Genomic DNA, 20,511 nt, shown 5'->3' with positions numbered 1-20,511 from the left:
TATGTTGATTGGCTGGCTGCTTTCTTGTTTCCTTTCAACTTTCAACCGTAAATAACGTGTATTACGTAACACAAGGCATTATCGTGGTGACGTCAGAGGGTCATTGTAACTGCCTATTCATAAATTGTTTCGCACAGTCGAGCGACTCCAACCGCGGTTTTACTTCTTATTCGAGCAACATGAAATATACAAACAGGATGCTTAATTCATTCATAAAATTTCAGTTCTATATTTAACCTCACACAGGAACTTGAATACAATGAAACAATCGCATTGTATATTTAAGCTTTTAAAGAACAGCACAGCTTCTCAAACTGAAAGGATATTGAAAGGAAATACTGCAATAAAATTATATTGAACGGATAAATTGTAACATAAAACATTGCAGGCTTCATAAACATTCATAAAGTATCTGAAACATTCACAACAGTGGCAATGTGGGCTTTATCACATCAAATTAGTGCAAGATTGCGTTCTAATAAAACTTATTCACACAACAATATCCTGCATATAAGTGACAAAACACAATAAAAGTCGCAACAAATATAAACATATCTTGGCAACAATCGAGTTCAAATACTATTGCAGTGATGCCAAATATGTTGATCGCGCAACGAAAGTGCGGCTAAATTGCAAGTGGAGGCGCCATTTAGCTAAAGGGATTCATTTCAATTATAAATGATATTATACAAAGCTACAAACATAACTGAGTCGATTAGAACGCGCCGATGAAGCCAAAAAAGTCAAATAAAAAATACAATTATACACTTGTTTGCTTAAAATAATCAGAAAATCCATTCAAGGAACTAATAACGAGGAAATCTTATCATTTCCAAACAAAATACATCACAGCATTATAAACCATATCAAAGGAAAATTCCGCAGCTCATTTCAGTGAAAAAACTTTCTGCTTGTAAGCACAAAATAATTTCTAACAAAGATTTCAAAATGTGGTAAAAATCCACGAGAGGCGCAAGAGGTCCAGTCTCAGAGAGTTGCGGCTTTTATGAAACGAGATGCTTTCTCAACTATGAGATACATCCTGAAGTAGCTTTAGCGGCTTCACTCTGTATATTTAGCAATACACATCAACGCGATAGATCGGACATCACACAACTGGGCAAAAGTGCAGGTTGACATCAGAACCGACCAGTTTCAAACTGATTCAAATGTTTATCATGTTGCACATCATGACTAATCTATAGAAAGAAAGGAAACAGTTAACTCAACATTTTGTATGAACTTCACTCCATACATATATAAGACAATATTGCGCTTGACAATATTGTCTGAATATTACTGTGTAATATATTATTATTATTATTATATTATATATTATTATAATATTACTAGTAATATTACTATTACTACACTTCAATCGATTAAGTGTGCAAATACTTTTGTAGTTAACGTTGTTGGGCCACTTACTGAAATGATATCTTCATAATCGCTTTTATTGTTTTGTGATTCCGCTTAGTTTGGCTAAAGCAAATAATTTTGTTAAACCAACAAGAAATACACAGGAATTTAACCGTGTTCAAAGAGAAAGGAGAATTATTTGTTAAAGTTACATCGTAAGCAACAAATTAAATCGAGCTGGGCTGATTTCAATTAAGAAAATGCAAGATATGCTTTAATAATATACTCACTGTGGGCGACCATCCATGCAACACCACGTCATCGTTGGTCGCATCCCAACCTATGCAAATATGCCATCAGAAAAGTTCTGCTTTAGCAAAACAGTTTGGGATAAATAAAGCTGCAATTTGGCCATAAACTATGAGCCCTGTTGTCCATCCATGTATTTATAAAATGCTCACATTATTTTCCGAAACCTCTTGATTTTAAATCAGTTGCATAGCACCATTGGAAGGAGAATTATATGCACGAGTTGTGTGGAACATATTCTCCTGCACAGAGCAGAAGTTAAATAAACAACTTGTAACACATACCCGCAGTGTTTGCTCTACTTGGTAGCGGTGGCTTCTTTTTCTTCTTTGGTTTGTTCACTTCCGCGTAAGTTGCATTGGACGACGCTTCAACTTGGGTTGTGTCTGTGTAGAAACGAGATACTTAATGATAAATATTTTTCATGAGAAAACCTTGAAGCTTAAAAACAATGACATTCCTGGCCGAGTGAAATAAATCAAACACCATATTAACATACCTGCATTGTTTGCTCTACTTGTTAGCAGTGGCTTATTTTTCTTCTTTGGTTTGTTCACTTCTGCATAAGTTGCATTGGATGACTTTTCATTTCGTGTCGCATCTACATAGAAATGAGATATGTAAATGACAGTTTGCGCACAGCAAGGAGAAAACCAAGCAGTCTAAAATCAATGTGGGACATGATTCTTGTTTAAGTATTCACCTCATCACAAGACCTCAGCCAAATAACTGAGAAGACTCTCACCTTGAGTAAGAACTTTTCGTTTCTTTTTGCTTTTATCAACCTCAGCATAAGGGGCTTCCACTTGATCTTGTGAGGATGATGTTTTTTCGCTCTCTTCTTTCGCTGATGAACCTGGTTGTGCATAATAACCTTCTACCTAAAGCTCCTTTGGTATGTGTAGGAATTAAATTTTCAGCTAAAAAATAAGTGACTGCATCAATTAATACATGAATTTGAAAACGTTACCACCTTTCTTCTTTTTCTTCTTCTTTATGTCAACTTCAGCATAGGCAGCTTCAACCTGGTCAGGAGATTCTGATGATCCATAAAGTGGATTTATTCTTTCTTCTTTTTCATTCGATCCTGTAAAACACAATTTGACAAATTAAGTTAATGCATTAAATTAACAGCTTGTACAATGAAAGTATCTGCAGCAGTTAAACATTGGAATCTCTTCGATAATGTACAGCGTTAAAGAATAAGACTCTACACAAATGAGCTAAATTATGGTAATTACTTCCTTGTTTCAACTTAATTTGGAAGTCTCCTCATTAACATACCCGCAGTGTTTGCTCTACTCGGTAGCGGTGGCTTTTTTTTGTTCTTTGGTTTGTTCACTTCTGCATAAGTTGCATTGGATGACTCTTCAACTTGCAAATAACCAGTGTAGTTAAACCAAGCATTGATTTATAATTTGTGTTAGAAAGGAAAAATATCTGCACGCCGCATTGGACAATACGAAGACTCTCACCTTGAGCAAAAACTTTTGGTTTCTTTTTGCTTTTATCAACCTCAGCATAAGCGGCTTCCACTTGATCTTGTGAGGATGATGTTTCATACAGAGGATTGATTCTCTCTTCTTTCGCTGATTGTTCTAAATCACAACATGAACGTTTCAACACACCAGCCACACACAACACAATTAATGACTTGAAATCAACAATTTACTTTTCTTCTTATTTTTATCCACTTCAGCATAAGCAGCTTCTGTTGGTTCAGGTTGGTCCGATGAAACATAAAGTGAGTTCACTTTTTCCTCTTTCTCTGATGAACCTGGAAGATGCGGCAAAATGATATGTGGTACTGTACTAAAGCTTACATATAAACCTGCTTCAGTAATGCTTTTATTACGTAACATGTAACAAATTGATTAGATTTCAACCTTTTTTGTTTTTCTTCTTTTTCTTTTTGTCAACTTCAGCATAGGCAGTTTCAACCTGGTCAGGAGATTCTGATGATCCATAAAGTGGATTTATTCTTTCTTCTTTCTCATCTAATCGCAAAATAATTTACATTATGGAGTTACTTCAGCTGTAAATTTAACACATTCTCTAGAAAGCCAATCACACAACTATGGGCTTTAAATAGTTACAGTATAATACGCTTTTTATACATTTTTCTGATTAGCTTCACACCATACATATTGTAAATACACATAAAAGAAACTGAATTGTACAAAATTAGTTTGATTAAGACCAGAAAAACAAAAATCGAGCAGCGTTGGTACTGAGTTGGTTTTCCTAGTTCCCTATTCAACTAGTCAATATCCATGTAATAAAAGCTTTTACAAGAAATGTCTGTTGTTAAAATTATCTTACATTAGCAAGTATATATTGCGTTTATTGCATTATTTATTATTATATTTGTGACCTTTTATTATTATTATGATATTTGTATTGCATTTATATTTATTATTTTTATAATTTCCATAAATCGCAACTCCCATTTCTGTTATTAACACAGACATCTCTTAAACAACACTTGTACATTTGCAAGACTGAATTTGTTGCATTACCTTGAGTATGGTTAAGGTCATGTTAAACATGAAACAAAAAGTTTAACAAGATTATGCTTTAAGCAAGCAGTAACTAATGGCAATGTTAGTTAAAAATGTCCAAAGCAATTAAAACAAACACTAAAATATTCAGCCAAGTTAAAGTAGTCAACTACCATTATCTACTTAAAAGGCACATACCAGAGTCTCCATTAAATGCTGGGTTTGCGTGTGTTACGCCACCTATCAAAATTAATGTTGACATAAAAATAACTGTGCGTTGTGCTATTTCATATACTTAACAAAATTTGCCAATAATCCACTGACAATAATGTTCACAAAATAACAACAAAAAAATGATTCTGCCTACCACTATAACTACAAGTGAACACCAAATTATAAAAGCTACAGATGTATGTCATAAATGGTCTTAAAAGTATGGATAAGCTAATATCTAACATAACGTTAACTCAAAAGTTAGTAACTTAATAATTTCATCAAGATGTTCCTAAAACGCGCTTTAACCCTGTAAAATGTGACATAAGCATAATATATTTGCATGCTGCATGAAACAATTTTGTAAACATAAAACAATGTCTAACTTGTCAAACAAATTTCCCCTTCTTTATCATTTTTAAACTGATTGTCATCAATAAAGATGCTTTAACTTGGAAGTTTTATCCGAGTAGGTTTACATTGTAATAAAAAACAATTAACAGCTGACAAATTGTGTGTAAACTACAAACATACCGGTATATCGAATAAACCAAGAAAACACCCGTTTAAAAAGTGAGGAAGTTAAGAGTTAACAAATGTAGGATAGTTAATTGTTCTTGAAAAACTAGCTTGCCTGTTTTCTTAGCTCCACACCTCCGTTGCACAATCACAAAAATCATGACACATAAGCAAAATACACCAACAACAGAGGCACCAATAATTACAGGTTGAAGCCAAGCAATGCCCGTGTCGACCAAAGGGCCATCAGCAACTACAATGGTGAAGTTAATCAAAGCATTTTCAGGAAAAGACTCATTATCTAAGGATCTGACGGTGAGTGTATATGTTCCATTGTCTGAACTAAGAACCTAAAAATAAAAATGTTAAAAAGGTAAAACAACATTCACTGAACTACATAACGCTTATTAAAAGTTGATCGTCTCCAAATGTGACTTTAATTTTAACATTTCTTAAAGATGTCGGTTTGATTTTCGAAAAAATCTACTTTAGTTTTCCTGAAGGTGAAAGTGTGTTGATCACCATTAGACTGTATGGTCATTAACTCATCATGTGCAGCTGGTAAATCTGGAAAAAAGGTTGAAGTTATAAAAATTTAGGATTTGACACTGAACTAAATAAATTTACTTGAAGCAAAAATAAAAAGTCTGAGGCAGACACAAACAACTAAAACGCAGATGGTTTCAAATTTGTTGTTTTCAATGTTTTAGAATGTTTTTAAATTGTTTCGAGACAAGTTCTAGAGACGTTTGAAAAGGGAATCAAGGTGCAGAGGTCACTGCTTATCTTATACTATTCGGACTTAGGTTACCTGCCGAATTAATGATCTGACTCCGTGGTTGCGTGCGGTTAGAAATCTCTAACCTTAACGTGTTACTACCGTTACTAGCCGAAAGCTATTACGATTAACAGATACAGTTTATCAGAAAACAATCCTTTATTGTAGGAACTGTACAGGTTCCGATTATTATGACACAAGCACAAACTTAGCATTCACCAATTAAAACAAGTCTAACAAATTACATTTTAACACGACTGACGTAATACGTTCGTACGATTCGATATCTCTGTCTGCGCGGTTACTCGTATTTTAGCACGAGTTTATAAAGCGGAGCGATGTGAGCGGAAGTATTCAACAAAATATACACAAATAGGTCAGAAATCGCAAACGATAAACTAAGCGTTGGGCAATGGGGATTATACACAGTTTAAACTCGGATGCTATGAAATCACCTGGTAACGTACTAAACGGCGCTTTCACATAAAGTTATTTAGTGCAAGTTTACAAATATTAAGCGACAATTGCAGTTTCATCAACAAACAATATTTCAATAACCAACTGGCGAATACTTTCCCACGAATGATATATTGGTATTGGTTGTGGCTCCCAAGCCACTACATTCCTCCCCCGCTACGGAAGGCAAAAAAATTGGCAATTAAAAACAACATCCTGCTTACGCGGGTAGCACAAAAATAACACAATGATTATGTCCAGATAACAGAGTAATTACAGTTTTGTAGTTTTGCCGACTTGCAACCACCGTCTGCTACCAGTTGGTGGGTGTCTCACACATCAATCGGTGTTTCAGATAACTTTTAAACTGTTCGTAAGCCTGGGTTCCAAGTGGTGCTGTGTTTCTCAGGCGGAGGAAAAACCGCAGCAAGTCGGTTGACTGGACAGCAGCTGTGGCTCCTATCATTGTGAAGATTTTTGTCTCGCAACTAATCTGTGGAACGAGGTCGAACATTGCTTCCAGTCGTTGGAACCATAGCTCCAGGTCCTCTGCCGAAGTGGTTGGTGGTGATGAAAATGCTAGGACCTTTGTTGAAATGTCTGAATGTTTGGTTAAATGTGAAATGTCTGGTGCCAATATTTCATAATATTGGTAAATCGGATGAAGTACTGTTTGTTTCAAAAACGCCATCTCCCGCCGCCCGGGAAGGAGGTAATCCGAGCCTTGTTCTCCCGGTCTGATGGTCGACGGCTGTGGAGCGGGAGCTGGCTGTTCGTCCGGTGAATCTGGTGAATCAGGAATCGGTGGGTCGGGCATCGCGATGTCGATAGACAAACCCGCCGGTGTATCAGACGTTGTAGTGTCCATTTGATAGTCAGGTGTTGATTCCGGAAACTTCGACATGTTGGAATTTGTTTGTCAGCAGTGATAAAGACGCAAAATCTGTATAGAAACTAGAAGTTTGAGGTTAATTATTTGAACAACTCAGGTCATGCGTGGGAAGGAGAGCATGCTATGCGACAAAAATTGGTAAAAATACAATTGCAAGACAAGGCGACGTAGTAAGGAAAAGGTTAGTAATTAGTAAGCATGCGATACGCAAGATATACACAAGAAATTTGTCGGTCGACAACGACAAAGGGGAAATGGCAAAAGGTTACATGCACACGACATTCGGGGCCCCGAAAAAAACACGTTGATATAGGTAATGAAACTTAAAGTGTGTTTGTGTCCGCGAACTCATCACGGGACGACGCGGCGGGCGGCGCGTCATCGGAAGATCGTGAAGAAGACGGTTGGTTACGAGAACGTCGAAGCAAGGGAGACGGTTGAGTTTGTTGTGGAGGTGCATCTCGATGGCTGCGTCCAGCGCGAATACGGGATACAAGAGATCTGGCATACCGCAAATGCTGCGGAGATGATCGGATAAACCCGATGGTATGGCAGAAGGCCCACATCATGGCAAGTAGCTGCAGGACGAAGATCAGGGCTGAGAGAAATGGATTCGTAATCTGTGACAATGCAAGCAGCAACGTTTGTTTCGCGGCGTGCGCGAACGTGTCTGCGACGTAGGATCCGTTGATCATAGTTTCATCAGTAGTAGTAAGACTTGTTATGACATTTCGCATTTTCTCCTTAAGCAGGTTGGCTTCAGACATAGAGCTGAGCAGCGATTGAAAGTCAGAGAACGAGTCGGAGTCAGGCAGCTCGTTGAGAATCTTCTCGTAGTCAGGAGCGTTGTAGCTGAGGTGTATAGTCGACAAAGGTAAGTTGAGTTGGTGCACCTGCACATGTTCGTGCGATAAGGTGTAGTTGTGATAAAGGACAGTGTCCCCATGAACTCGGAAGACAAAACTTCTAGCTGGTCGATACGATTCCAGCAGATGAACTCCCGGTAAGACAATGTTGTCTGAGATGAGTTGGCCGTATTGACTGTGGCTGTTTTGATCGCGATAGAGGATGAGAGGGCGTTGACTGAAGGCGTTGCGGTACGCAAGTGACGGTAAGACGGTACCGTTGATAGAGTGACATGTTGCTCTGGACATAAAATCTCCAAGGTTGGAACCCATGGCTTGATGTCCAAGAGTAGAAGACAGTATCTCAGTAGGGAAAATCTTCCCAACTGCTTTGTAGAGTGTTCCAATCAGCTTTGTGAGTTGACAATGTAGGAACTTGTTGTCTTCGTTGAAAGTAGTGAGAACTTCGGAAATGAGATCGTCCTGTTGTCCGTCAAAGGTTGCCAGAAGTCGTGAGAATTCAGAGTGTGGCGTATGATCAGATACACGCCTTGGCAGGCTAGGGCGGAAAAGAGCGAGTCTGTCGAGCTCTGTACATTGTTGGTAGCGAAAGATAAAGTTGTTGTTGTCGCAGTGAATATTGTTGCCATAGCAGCTTTTCGCACGTGCGGAACACTTTCTCCAGTGATGTACGGAGATTCCCAGGTCAGGTAAGGAAACTCTATACAAGGACGTGGAGTTGTAATGAAGTATCATCTTATGTGATCCAAGAGGCTTAGTAGGGGGGCAGTTGATACGCGCGGGTACTCGCCATATAAACATACGATTGCCCGTTAGACAATATCCACGCTCAATTGAGCACGAAGCAAGCGATCCCAGCGATGACGTCATTGTGTCTGTGACGTAGTCGTAGTAGATTGTAGTTTGATACAGGAAGTCGTTGGTTACAGTCCCTGACGCTGAAGTCGGCCAGACATACTTGTAATGAACGGCATTCCGTGTAGAGTACGCTGCAGGATCAGATTGCATGAGTGGGCCATTTGATGAAACTTTGGTTTCATTCCAAGACGTACATTTCTGATTGTAAGGTGGGTGAGCGTCAATGGTATTGGCCGATTTCTGGTAACTCCCAAAAAAGAAGTACATGGTGCTCCAGGCCGTAATCTGTGAAGTACAAACTGTTGCCGGAATCTTCTGGAGATGCAGATCTGGAGCAAACACTGTAGCCGAGCAGTTGTGTATGGTGAAGGGTGTCTGCTTTTGGCAATGCATGTCGTCATCAAAGGTATACAACCCAAGTGAGTGCGAACGTTGGCATAATAGAAATTCTTGGTCGGCTTGTTCGAAGTTCCTCTGTTCGGCTGATGAGAACATGCAGAGGCACGAAAGCATCAAGCAAATGAACATGTTGCTTTTATAATTTGTGAAACGTTTCGGTGGAATGATTTTACGACCAGCTCGAGACGTCTTTATAACCGCAGGAGGTTTTGTTGGCTCCGGGGCGGTGACAGTTGGTGGTACCGTTTCTTGTCTCGCCGAGGTGGAGGACAATGGCTGCGGAGCAGGATCTTGTGTCTGCAAAGAAAAATTCTGTTGTTGATGTGAAGTTGTTGGTGGTAAAGGCGCCTCAATATCGATAGTGTAGCTAGGCTTTAGACGGTCGAGGGAAACGCGGTCCGGTTTGCCTTGACGGGAAATAACAAAATACTTTTCGTATCTTTCCAATACTGGAAACGGGCCAACGTAAGGGCGTTCCAACGCTCTTTTGACATGGTCACAGCGCACATATACGCGGTCACAATGTTTCAAATCCGGATGAACATAGGACTGTATGAATTTCGTATGCGCGGTTGTTGGCGTAAACTGAAGGTCGTTGATGAAGTCTCGATAGGCACCGAGGTAGCTGGATGTAGGAACTGCAGAGGCAAGCTTAGAGTCAGAAAAGAAACCACCTGGAAGGCGTAAGGTGTGTCCAAAAGCTAACTCAGCCGGTGTGCATTTCAGGTCTTGAAGATAGCGATTTCGCAGAGCTAGGACAATAAAACCCAGTTTGTGAAACCAACGCTCTGGTTCGTCTGAACACTTGATGGCGCGCTTGATCTCCGCATTTGCACGTTCCGTGATTCCATTGGACTGGGGATGGTAAGAAGTTGTCAGATTGTGTTGAATACCTAGAGATCGCATAATTTCCGCCCAGGCAGAACTTGTGAAACATGGTCCACGGTCACTTGTGAGGATGACTGGAACGCCGACCAAGGAACACCAGTGATTTACAAAGTAAGCGGCGACGGTTTCTGTGGTGGCATCCGGGATTGGTATGGCTTGAACGAAACGCGTATAACGGTCAATGCAGGTAAGAATGTATTTATAACCGTGTGAGGTTGGAAGTGGTCCAATCAGGTCAACTGCAACGTCGGAAAATCGACCATCCGGAATCTTAAATGTCCCTGGTGCGGGACATTGATTGATTATTTGATTATTTACTTGATTATTTACACTTTAACTAGATTGTCATTGTTTTATCAAATGCATTTACCTGCATCCACTAAGATTAAGGGTTTCAATTTTTGTACAGTTTTTTCGGATTTCTTCCAGGATTTGAGCCGTGACATATTCACATTCTGTCAATTCCAAGCGAACAATATTTGAAAACTTGTAAAACGTCCATCGTTTATCTGAACCAAACACAAAGTTTCCAGTGATTTGACAAAATGAAAGAGATCGCAGATGTTCGGAAACTTGATCGATTACTGACGAGAGGTTCTCAATGAAGGAATCCTGAATATAATCGAAGAGTAACAAAACCTTCGTCAAAATTCAACGCATCCACATCTAGTAAAAACAGTAATAAGAGATTCTGTACCAGATTTTTTATAGGTCCAACCCAGTTTGTCAGGTCCAATTCTTTCCATAATGAAAGGTGAAATGTCAATGATTTGAATTTACGACAAACGAAGGCAACTTCATTGAGAATGGTTACTGGAAACAAATAACTGAAAATCTCCAACCAAAGTTCCGAAGGAAGTTTCATCCAATTGACATCACCTGCATATTCTCCGCTTAAGCGATCAGAAGCGGAATCCGCCATAAGTTACCTTATTTTAAACTGTAAATTTTGGATCGTAAATTCGATCGATGGTCGATTTTGGATCAAAAGTAATAATCGCACCAAGACGTAATAGGAATAATGCGCAAGTAGAGCAATCAACACCGCAATTTCAGGTTTTGTAGCTTGAAACTTTTCAATATGTTTAAGATTAACCTGGTCTCAAACTCTTTATTTGTTTGACTTCACAAACATTACTTGCGACAAACATGTCTGTCATTATTGTCATTATTTCGTTTTAAGTTTTGTTTGCTTATTCTTTGTCATTTCTCGGACATGATGTTTATTACCAGGCAACTCATAGCTGTCGTTGAACAACTTGCTGACAAATATTTCAACAAAAATTACAAATGTTTTAATAATTGAAGTTTGTTATTTGCAAGTCGTTCTACTTAAATCAAACCTAAGGTGATTAATGAGCATCATTATCTGCATCTTTCCAATAATTACTGACTATGTACAGAATCCTTAATGGTTGTTATAAAACTCCAAATCACCAAGACCCTAAACAACTCTACTGTGCACAGTCTAACATGAGCACGCAAAGATAAGTAAAACCGGGAACTGGTTGGAATGTGCCGCGAGGCAGAAACGTCGATGCCGACTTCAAACGTCTTTGCTGATAAAAAAATTACATCCCTGACAATCATAAAATGGAAATATTTAATTCGATTTATAATTCTAAGTCGCTTTTAAACCCGACCCTGAAATTTCACACAAACTGTAGCGAGTTAAAGTCATGTTTGGAGTTAGGCATTATATGAATAACGTATATGTACGCATTTTAAACGCTTGTAACCACTGAAACGCTTTTATTTGAAATGAAGATTTTACTTTTGAAAAGCGTTGAACAAATAGTTGTGAAAATTGTAAATATTTTTATGTTTTGGGGTAATTTGCTACAAGGTTATCAATGACGATTCAAAGTGTACGAAAAGTTAATTTAAGTATTTGTAGAAACGCAAAATCTCCATCTATTGACATCTATGACATCAGCAGTATTTGTAGCAAGCTCATTTGAACAAATTAAACAAACGAAAGTTTGCTGTTGTGGGTTCGGAACTTGCATGCGGTTGTTATACTTTCTCATCATGGCGACCATATTGTATGGTCTGGTGCAATCCAACGCTGGTTATTCCAAGCGGGTCAAACACTTTGCTTATTTTCAACTTGGTCTTAAATTAATCAAAATAATGGATGTATAGGTCGTTGAATGAGCAATATCGAACGATTTGGAACAACATATTTGATAGTTAGTGGAGCATGAAATAGCAACTGTCGCTGCACAACCAAAGCACATGTCCGAAGATCCTTTTGGTGTTCACGATGTTGACTTAAACATAGATCTGCGGATGCTTTCAGCCAACGAGAAGCCTGCGGCACTCAAAGTAAATCCATTGAGTAAGATTTCCGACAACCCTCATCATTCAATTGGTTTTGCTCAACACAAGAAGCGCAAGGCTTTGATATAAACATTCAGTCCTAGCTAAAGTCGTTGTCTATTGTGAAACAATTTAAAAGTCATTGTGTTTTACATAAGTTAGATGTATTTTGATGCTGAATCTACTGATGTGTGTTTTAGGTTGTCTCTTCAAGAGTCGATGATTGAAATAAACTTGAATAAAAGAATCTTTGCCTCATTCTATGCAAGTTTTCTCAAACAAGAGAATAAGCCGGATGTTGTTATTAGTTAACATATTCATATAAAAAAACATATATCTAAAACAAAAGATACTTTAGAAAACATTCTAACACCAACAAGAGGGCAACATACTTTACTCGTATTTACTAAACACCAGTTGAGTAAATACGAGCACATTATTCATTTTTAAAATATATAATAAATACATTACTCATATTTACTCAACAGCAGTTTAGAAAATATTGTTTTCTTTCAAAGTTGAGCGTGGGGTATTATGACGCAGTCACCTGCGAATATATTGTCTAACCAACTCTATTTTAGCATCAGGTTGTTTGATCCACTTGTGTAAGAAACTAAAACTTTCCAGCAGACTAATCAGCACAATGGAGAACTTCCTTTGCAGAAGAGCTTCTACCAATTTGATGATGTCAGATCCCAAAGTTATTGCTTGGTCGTGAGAGAATAAAGTTGTCTTGACAAGCGAGAGCAGTTTTGACTCAACAAGTTATTTATTGCCCGTTTTCGTGCTTGGATGTGGTCATAGCCTGTAAAAGAGTTAAACATTAACATATTGTAACATTCGAAACAATCATTAATAAAGAAACATATAACTGATGTGCAAAACTGACGTTTCATTACGGCCCTACACCAAATATAAACTACCTGGTGTGTGCCAGCATCTAATGCTAGACACAGCTAAACCCGGTCATTCTGAGGCAAGCCTGGGTTGGGTAAAACCGGCCACAATAAAAATGTTAACATAATTTCTGAAAACAGTTTTGTAAAAAAGGGCCACAATAAACAGTTTTTTTTGCAACCGAACGGTTTGTCAATAAAATTATTGGTGTTTGTTTTCACTTTGCATATGCATTAGGTTTCATATGAAATCGGCAACCGATATTTCAATGGGAATCTGTTCAGATTTTCTTCTTCAAAACACACTCAATTATTATTTAGTTAATTAATAATGAACCGCTAACCAGGAGCTGGTTTCGGTTTTTCCTTTGGTCTTGCTTTTATGGTGGGATTTGAAAGACTCTTCCCAGAAACCGTTTGTTCTTCGTCTATTCCTGAATCAGCAAAATGTTCTGGTTCATCTAAAATTAGTGAAAATAAAGTAGAGAATTGTACAAATGTGAACGACAGATCCCAGACGTAGTCATTAAATGATATTAATTGTGATGTTAAATGTGTGTTTGATGCCCTTCAGTTGCTGTTGAAGTTGATCCCGTATCTCGAACGTCGACGACCGCTTTAATGGATCCTGATTCACACACTTCATCATGATGCTCTCAAGAAGAGATAAAGTCTCTGTAGCATCGTTGTTGCCTTTGTGCTTATTTTTAACTTGAATTAAATCAGTTTTAAAAGGATTTTCATTCTGCATCACTTTCATCAACATTTGAGGAAATACAGGATATTTTCGTGCCACTGACATGTACAGGACAACACGACTACACAAAAATATTTCCTGCACGGCGAGACTGGTATATGTTGTTTTTTTTGTCACAAACGCGCTATCTTGCGGTAGTTTGTTGATATGTTGCCAAGTAAGTGTTTGTGGATGATTGGTAATCTCGACTTTGAAAACTATAACAATGTCCTTAAAAAAACAATTACAGTAACTGAACTAGGTAAAATAAGAGTAAAGATTCTACAAAAGATACGTCACTCTTGGAAGATAAACAGTCGGCTAACGTAGGCGAAGACAAAGACAAAGGTAAGCAAGACTCTACTAGGCCGAAGCAAGCCTAAGAATTTAAGTCGCTTCCTTCGTGATCGAGCTGACAAACTTATAATGAATAATGAACGATGTTTTCGGGAAGATTCCTCACAGAGTTTACAGCAGAGGCACTGGGGTCATTAAAGTGAAAAGCGACCCTTCACGATGTAGGCTTGTGCAGCAACATTATATTATATACATACATATAAACACAGTGTGTGCACAGCATGTAAGTCATGGCATAGGATATACATTATTCAGTTATAAATGGGAAGAGTAAATTGGTCTAATCGTCCATCAACGGACCATATCTCGTACATAGAGATAGGAACGGCGAGTAATGACGTAAACGACAGCTGTGATGTTATCGTGCTCTGTATGTTGATTGGCTGGCTGCTTTCTTGTTTCCTTTCAACTTTCAACCGTAAATAACGTGTATTACGTAACACAAGGCATTATCGTGGTGACGTCAGAGGGTCATTGTAACTACCTATTCATAATTTGCTTCGCACAGTCGAGCGACACCAACCGCGGTTTTACTTCTTATTCGAGCAACACGAAATATACAAACAGGATGCTTAATTCATTCATAAAATTTCAGTTCTATATTTAACCTCACACAGGAAGTTGAATACAATGAAACAATCGCATTGTATATTTAACACTAGAAGGACGGGGCGCGTCAATTGACGCATTTTCAACCTAAGTGCATCTATAACTTTTAAGTGGTGCATCGCAAAACCGTGATATTTCCTGACTTTTCCTACATTAGTGTTAGGTAACTAACCCATGAATATGAATTTTTTATTTTACCGGTAGAGATAATTAACGTGGTCACTACCTAGAAGGACGGGGCGCGTCAATTGACGCATTGTTACTTCACAGTACAAAAACCAGTTCTCGCGATAGAGAGCATTGTTTTCTTTCTGCTGATAATTACAGGTTTATCGAATTAGGTCACAGCTGCCAACACAGGGGTGTAACAAACGTGTCGACAAACTATGCAAGTCGACTTTTCCGCAAAACAGAGTAGTTTCGTCACAAGCGCAGCCTAATTTCGGAATTTTTGAAGTTTATCGAAGCGTAAGTGTAGTAAGAGTTTCTTATTTAGGTAAATTAGATGAATTAGATAAATTCGTCGGCTTGGTGGTTGCTCGTGGCGTGATAGGAGGGCGCAACTTCCCTGTGAAGAGTTTGTGGGGGAGGTCGTGGGGATGTCCGATGTTTTCCCAAACCATGGCAAGAGACAGGCTTCTGGAGCTCATACGATTCCTTCGCTTCGATCTGAAGACGGAAAGTCGTAGGAATCTATTGCATGATAAATTTGCACTCGCTTCACAACTTTGGAACAGTTTTATATCAAACTGCCAAAAAGCATTCATTCCACAGTGGAAGATAACTGTGGATGAGCAACTATTGCCATGTAAGGCACGCTGCAAGTTCATCCAATATATGGCCAATAAACCAGACAAGTTTGGTCTAAAGTTCTGGCTGGCAGTTGACGTTGAAAACAAATATTTATTCAACGGTTTTCCTTACGTTGGAAAAGATGACGCAAGGAGCCCCCACGTGAGTGTGCCCACCGACGTTGTACTGAAACTCATGGCTCCGCTTTTTCAAGGAGGTTACAACGTCACTTGCGATAATTTTTTCACCTCACTTGACCTGGCGTTGCGACTTGCGGAAAAGAAGTGCAGCCTCGTAGGGACAATGCGCCAGAACAGGAGAGAAGTCCCGGAAGAGTGCAAGAAGAAAAAGGAGTTGCGTGAAACAGAAGTGTTTGGACACAAGTGCTTGTATTTTCAATGCGATTGCTTTTGTTAATTAAAATGCACAAAGCGGACATGCGATAGAAGTAGTTTTTTCTGAGCAACAGCACAGTTTTCTCAACAAAAAACGTTAGATTTGCGCCGTTTTGACCTTTTGCGTCAATTGACGCACTCCGTCCTTCTAGGTATACGAAAATTGCCGTCCTTCTAGTGTTAAGCTTTTAAAGAACAGCACAGCTTCTCAAACTGAAAGGAAATACTGCAATAAAATTAGATTGAACGGATAAATTGTAACATAAAACATTGCAGGCTTCATAAACATTCATAAAGTGCCTGAAACATTCACAACAGTGGCAATGTGGGCTTTATCACATCAAATTAGTGCAAGATTGCGTTCTAATAAAACTTATTCACACAACAATAAACTGCATATAAGTGACAAAACACAATAAAAGTTGCAACACATATAAACACATCTTGGCAACAATCGAGTTCAAATACTATTGCAGTGATGCCAAATATGTTGATCGCGCAACGAAAGTGCGGCTAAATTGCAAGTGGAGGCGACATTTAGCTAAAGGGATTTATTTCAATTATAAATCAATTTATACAAAGCTACAAACATAACTGAGTCGATTAGTACGCGCCGATGAAGCCAAAAAAGTCAAATAAAAAATACAATTATACACTTGTTTGCTTAAAATAATCAGAAAATCCATTCAAGGAACTAATAACGAGGAAATCTCATCATTTCCAAACAAAATACATCACAGCATTATAAACCATATCGAAGGAAAATTCCGCAGCTCACTTCAGTGAAAAAACTTTCTGCTTGTAAGCACAAAATAATTTCTAACAAAGATTTCAAAATGTGGTAAAAATCCACGAGAGGCGCAAGAGGTCCAGTCTCAGAGAGTTGCGGCTTTTATGAAAAGAGATGCTTTCTCAACTATTAGCTACATCCTGAAGTAGCTTTAACGGCTTCACTCTGTATATTTAGCAATACACATCAACGCGATAGATCGGACATCACACAACTGGGCAAAAGTGCAGGTTGACATCAGAACCGACCAGTTTCAAACTGATTCAAATGTTTATCATGTTGCATATCATGACTAATCTATAGAAAGAAAGGAAACAGTTAACTCAACATTTTGTATGAAGTTCACTCCTTACATATATAAGACAAAAGCGCTTGACAATATTGTCTGAATATTACTGTGTAATATATTATTATTATATTATATATTATTATAATATTACTAGTAATACAGTAGAATTCGCCTATAGTGACTTTGGCTATAGTGACACTTCGCCTATAGTGACACCTGTTGCAAAGTCCCGTTTGCAAACCATATGTTTTGCATAGAAATGACTTCGCCTATAGTGACTTCGTTTATAAGAACACTTTGCTAACAGTGACACCACATTTCTGTCCCTTGGGCTCAAAAATTTCTGTATAAGGACACTCATTAGTTTGTGATGCAATAATATGTACTTTATCCATGCGCAAGCAAGATGATAGAAAAGGTTTATGAGCAGACTTCATAATTGTGATGTAATAAAAGCGTAGGCTACTGTGGCTGCTAGGCTAGTTCCAGGCTTTTGTTCTTGTGAGTTGTGATCTCAGTTCTCTCCGCATAAGCCAGGTTGACTGTCATTGTATAGTTTGTCGATCTAGCATTCTAGCACAAATTTCTAAGTTTCATACAATGCCACTAAAGAGAAGAGCGTATTCGTTGAAAGAAAGATATGAAGTCGTGAAAGCTGCAGAAAGAGAGCGTAGCAAAAAGTATGTTGCAGACCGCTTGGGAATGCCAAGAAGTTCCATTATTAAGATGTGCGAAAACTCGGATGCCATAATTTCAGAGTATGAAAGCGGGTGTTACGCTCAAATTAAAAGGCAAAGAGGGCACAATTTTGAAGATGTAGATGAGCATCTATGCAGTGGTTTCGAATGGCTAGATATAAAAAACTAGTTGTGTCTCTCCAGTCCCTTTCAGTCCAATTCTCCAGTCCCTTTGAGGAAAATAATGTAAAATACCTCGTATTTTACGGATATCGCATTTAACGGATGAATTTCGCTGGTCCCAACTGGCCCGTTATATGCGAGTTCTACTGAAGTCATCTGCGGCCATTTTACCTTGACTTCGTCTATAGTGACACTTCGCTTATAGTGACACTTTTTCCGCGGTCCCTTCAGGTGTCACTATAGGCGAATTCTACTGTATTACTATTACTACACTTCAATCGATTAAGTGTGCAAATGCTTTTGTAGTTAACGTTGTTGGGCCACTTACTGAAATGATATCTTCATAATCGCTTTTATTGTTTTGTGATTCCGCTTAGTTTGGCTAAAGCAAATAACTTTGTTAAACCAACAAGAAATACACAGGAATTTAACCGTGTTCAAAGAGAAAGGAGAATTAATTGTTAAAGTTACATCGTAAGCAACAAATTAAATCGAGCTGGGCTGATTTCAATTAAGAAAATGCAAGATATGCTTTAATAATATACTCACTGTGGGCGACCATCCATGCAGCACCACGTCATCGTTGGTCGCATCCCAACCTATGCAAATATGCCATCAGAAAAGTTCTGCTTTAGCAAAACAGTTTGGGCTAAATAAAGCTGCTATGTGGCCATAAACTATGAGCCCTGTTGTCAATCCATGTATTTATAAAATGCTCACATTATTTTCCGAAACCTCTTGATTTTAAATCAGTTGCATAGCACCATTGGAAGGAGAATTATATGCACGAGTTGTGTGGAACATATTCTCCTGCACAGAGCAGAAGTTAAATAAACAACTTGTAAAACCTACCTGTAGTGTTTGTTCTGCTCGGTAGTGGTGGCTTCTTTTTCTTCTTTGGTTTGTTCACTTCCGCGTAAGTTGCATTGGACGACTCTTCAACTTGTGTTGCATCTGTGTAGAAACGAGATACTTGATGATAAAGGGTTTACATGAGAAAACCTTAAAGCTTAAAAAAAATGACATTCCTGGCCGAGGAAGAAATAAATCAAACACCATATTAACATACCTGTAGTGTTTGCTCTACTTGGTGGAGGTGGCTTCTTATTCTTCTTTGGTTTGTTCACTTCTGCATAAGTTGCATTGGGCGTAGCTTCATTTCGTGTCGCATCTACATAGAAATGAGATATGTAAATAACAGTTTGCGAACAGCAAGGAGAAAACCTAGCAGTCTAAAATCAATGTGGGACATGATTCTTGTTTAAGTATTCACCTCATCACAAGACATCAGCCAAATAACTGAGAAGACTCTCACCTTGAGCAGTAGGTTTTCGTTTCTTTTTGCTTTTATCAACCTCAGCATAAGCGGCTTCCACTTGATCTTGTGAGGATGATGCTTCATACAGAGGATTGATTCTCTCTTCTTTCGCTGATGAACCTGGTTGTGCATAATAATTAATAACCTTCTACCTAAAGCTCCTTTGGTATGTGTAGGAATTAAATTTTCTGCTAAAAATAAGTGACTGAATCAATTAATACATGAATTTGAAAACGTTACCACCTTTCTTTTTTTTCTTCTTCTTCTTGTCAACTTCAGCATAGGCAGCTTCAACCTGGTCAGGAGATTCTGATGATCCATAAAGTGGATTTATTTTTTCTTCTTTTTCATTCGATCCTGTAAAACACAATTTGACAAATTAAGTTATTGCATTAAATTAACAGCTTGTATAATAAAAGTATCTGCAGCAGTTAAGCATTGGAATCTCTTCGACAATATACAGCGTCAAAGAATAAGACTCTACACAAATGAGCTAAATTATGGTAATTACTTCCTTGTTTCAACTTAATTTGGAAGTCTCCTCATTACCATACCTGCGGTATTTGCTCTATTCGGTAGCGGTGGTTTCTTTTTGTTCTGTGGTTTGTTCACTTCCGCATAAGTTGCGTTGGATGACTCTTCAACTTGCATATAGCCAGTGCAGTTAAACCAAGCATTGATTTATAAATTGTGATAGAAAGGAAAAATATCTGCAAGCCGCATTGGACAATGCGAAGAGAAGGCTCTCACCTTGAGGAAAAGCTTTTCGTTTCTTTTTGCTTTTATCAACCTCAGCATAAGCGGCTTCCACTTGATCTTGTGAGGATGATGTTTCATACAGAGGATTGATTCTCTCTTCTTTCGCTGATTGTTCTAAATCACAACATGAACGTTTCAACACACCAGCCACACACAACACAATTAATGACTTGAAATCAACAATTTACTTTTCTTCTTATTTTTATCCACTTCAGCATAAGCAGCTTCTGTCGGTTCAGGTTGGTCCGATGAAACATAAAGTGGGTTCACTTTTTCCTCTTTCTCTGATGAACCTGGAAGATGCTGCAAAATTATTTGTGGTACTAAAGCTTATATATAAACCTGCTTCA

At 38.2% G+C, this 20,511-nt stretch overlaps 2 protein-coding genes across 2 annotated transcripts in view; both read right to left on the bottom strand.

Annotated features, from left to right (window-relative positions):
- Positions 1–200: 200 nt before the first annotated feature.
- On the bottom strand, positions 201–2,536 carry LOC143446433 (uncharacterized). The gene is made up of 6 exons (XM_076946060.1): positions 2,414–2,536; positions 2,168–2,330; positions 1,953–2,054; positions 1,650–1,699; positions 1,429–1,482; positions 201–1,199 (listed from the first exon to the last, which is right to left on the bottom strand). The coding sequence occupies exons 1-5, from the start codon at positions 2,534–2,536 to the stop codon at positions 1,474–1,476; spliced, it is 447 nt and encodes a 148-aa protein (XP_076802175.1). The 3' UTR covers positions 201–1,199; positions 1,429–1,473.
- A 12,389-nt stretch (positions 2,537–14,925) lies between these two features.
- Positions 14,926–20,511, bottom strand: part of LOC143445802 (uncharacterized) — a 51,332-nt gene continuing 45,746 nt past the window's right edge. Inside the window, exons 14-23 of the mRNA XM_076945126.1 lie at positions 20,350–20,454; positions 20,153–20,275; positions 19,957–20,046; positions 19,646–19,759; positions 19,400–19,522; positions 19,154–19,255; positions 18,937–19,038; positions 18,634–18,683; positions 18,413–18,466; positions 14,926–17,232 (exon numbers count right to left, since the gene is read on the bottom strand). Of these exons, the coding sequence (XP_076801241.1) occupies positions 18,458–18,466; positions 18,634–18,683; positions 18,937–19,038; positions 19,154–19,255; positions 19,400–19,522; positions 19,646–19,759; positions 19,957–20,046; positions 20,153–20,275; positions 20,350–20,454 (818 nt within the window). The 3' untranslated portion in view covers positions 14,926–17,232; positions 18,413–18,457. The remainder of the gene's footprint in view (positions 17,233–18,412; positions 18,467–18,633; positions 18,684–18,936; positions 19,039–19,153; positions 19,256–19,399; positions 19,523–19,645; positions 19,760–19,956; positions 20,047–20,152; positions 20,276–20,349; positions 20,455–20,511) is intronic.

The sequence above is a fragment of the Clavelina lepadiformis genome, chromosome 2, assembly GCF_947623445.1.
Source record: "Clavelina lepadiformis chromosome 2, kaClaLepa1.1, whole genome shotgun sequence".
NCBI classification, from domain to species: domain Eukaryota; kingdom Metazoa; phylum Chordata; class Ascidiacea; order Aplousobranchia; family Clavelinidae; genus Clavelina; species Clavelina lepadiformis.
The sequence above is the reverse complement of the archived record's forward strand: the minus strand, read 5'-3'. Positions and strand labels throughout refer to the sequence as shown.

What these genes read in the sequence shown, in the direction of transcription:
- LOC143446433 (XM_076946060.1), bottom strand. Translation starts at nt 2,536, where the DNA reads ATGCACAACCAGGTTCATCAGCGAAAGAAGAGAGCGAAAAAACATCAT. An exon ending in AAGTAGAGCAAACAATGCAG is followed by an intron (nt 2,055 to 2,167) that starts GTATGTTAATAT and finishes GTTTCTACACAG; the next exon opens with ACACAACCCAAGTTGAAGCG. An exon ending in AAGTAGAGCAAACACTGCGG is followed by an intron (nt 1,700 to 1,952) that starts GTATGTGTTACA and finishes ATATTTGCATAG; the next exon opens with GTTGGGATGCGACCAACGAT.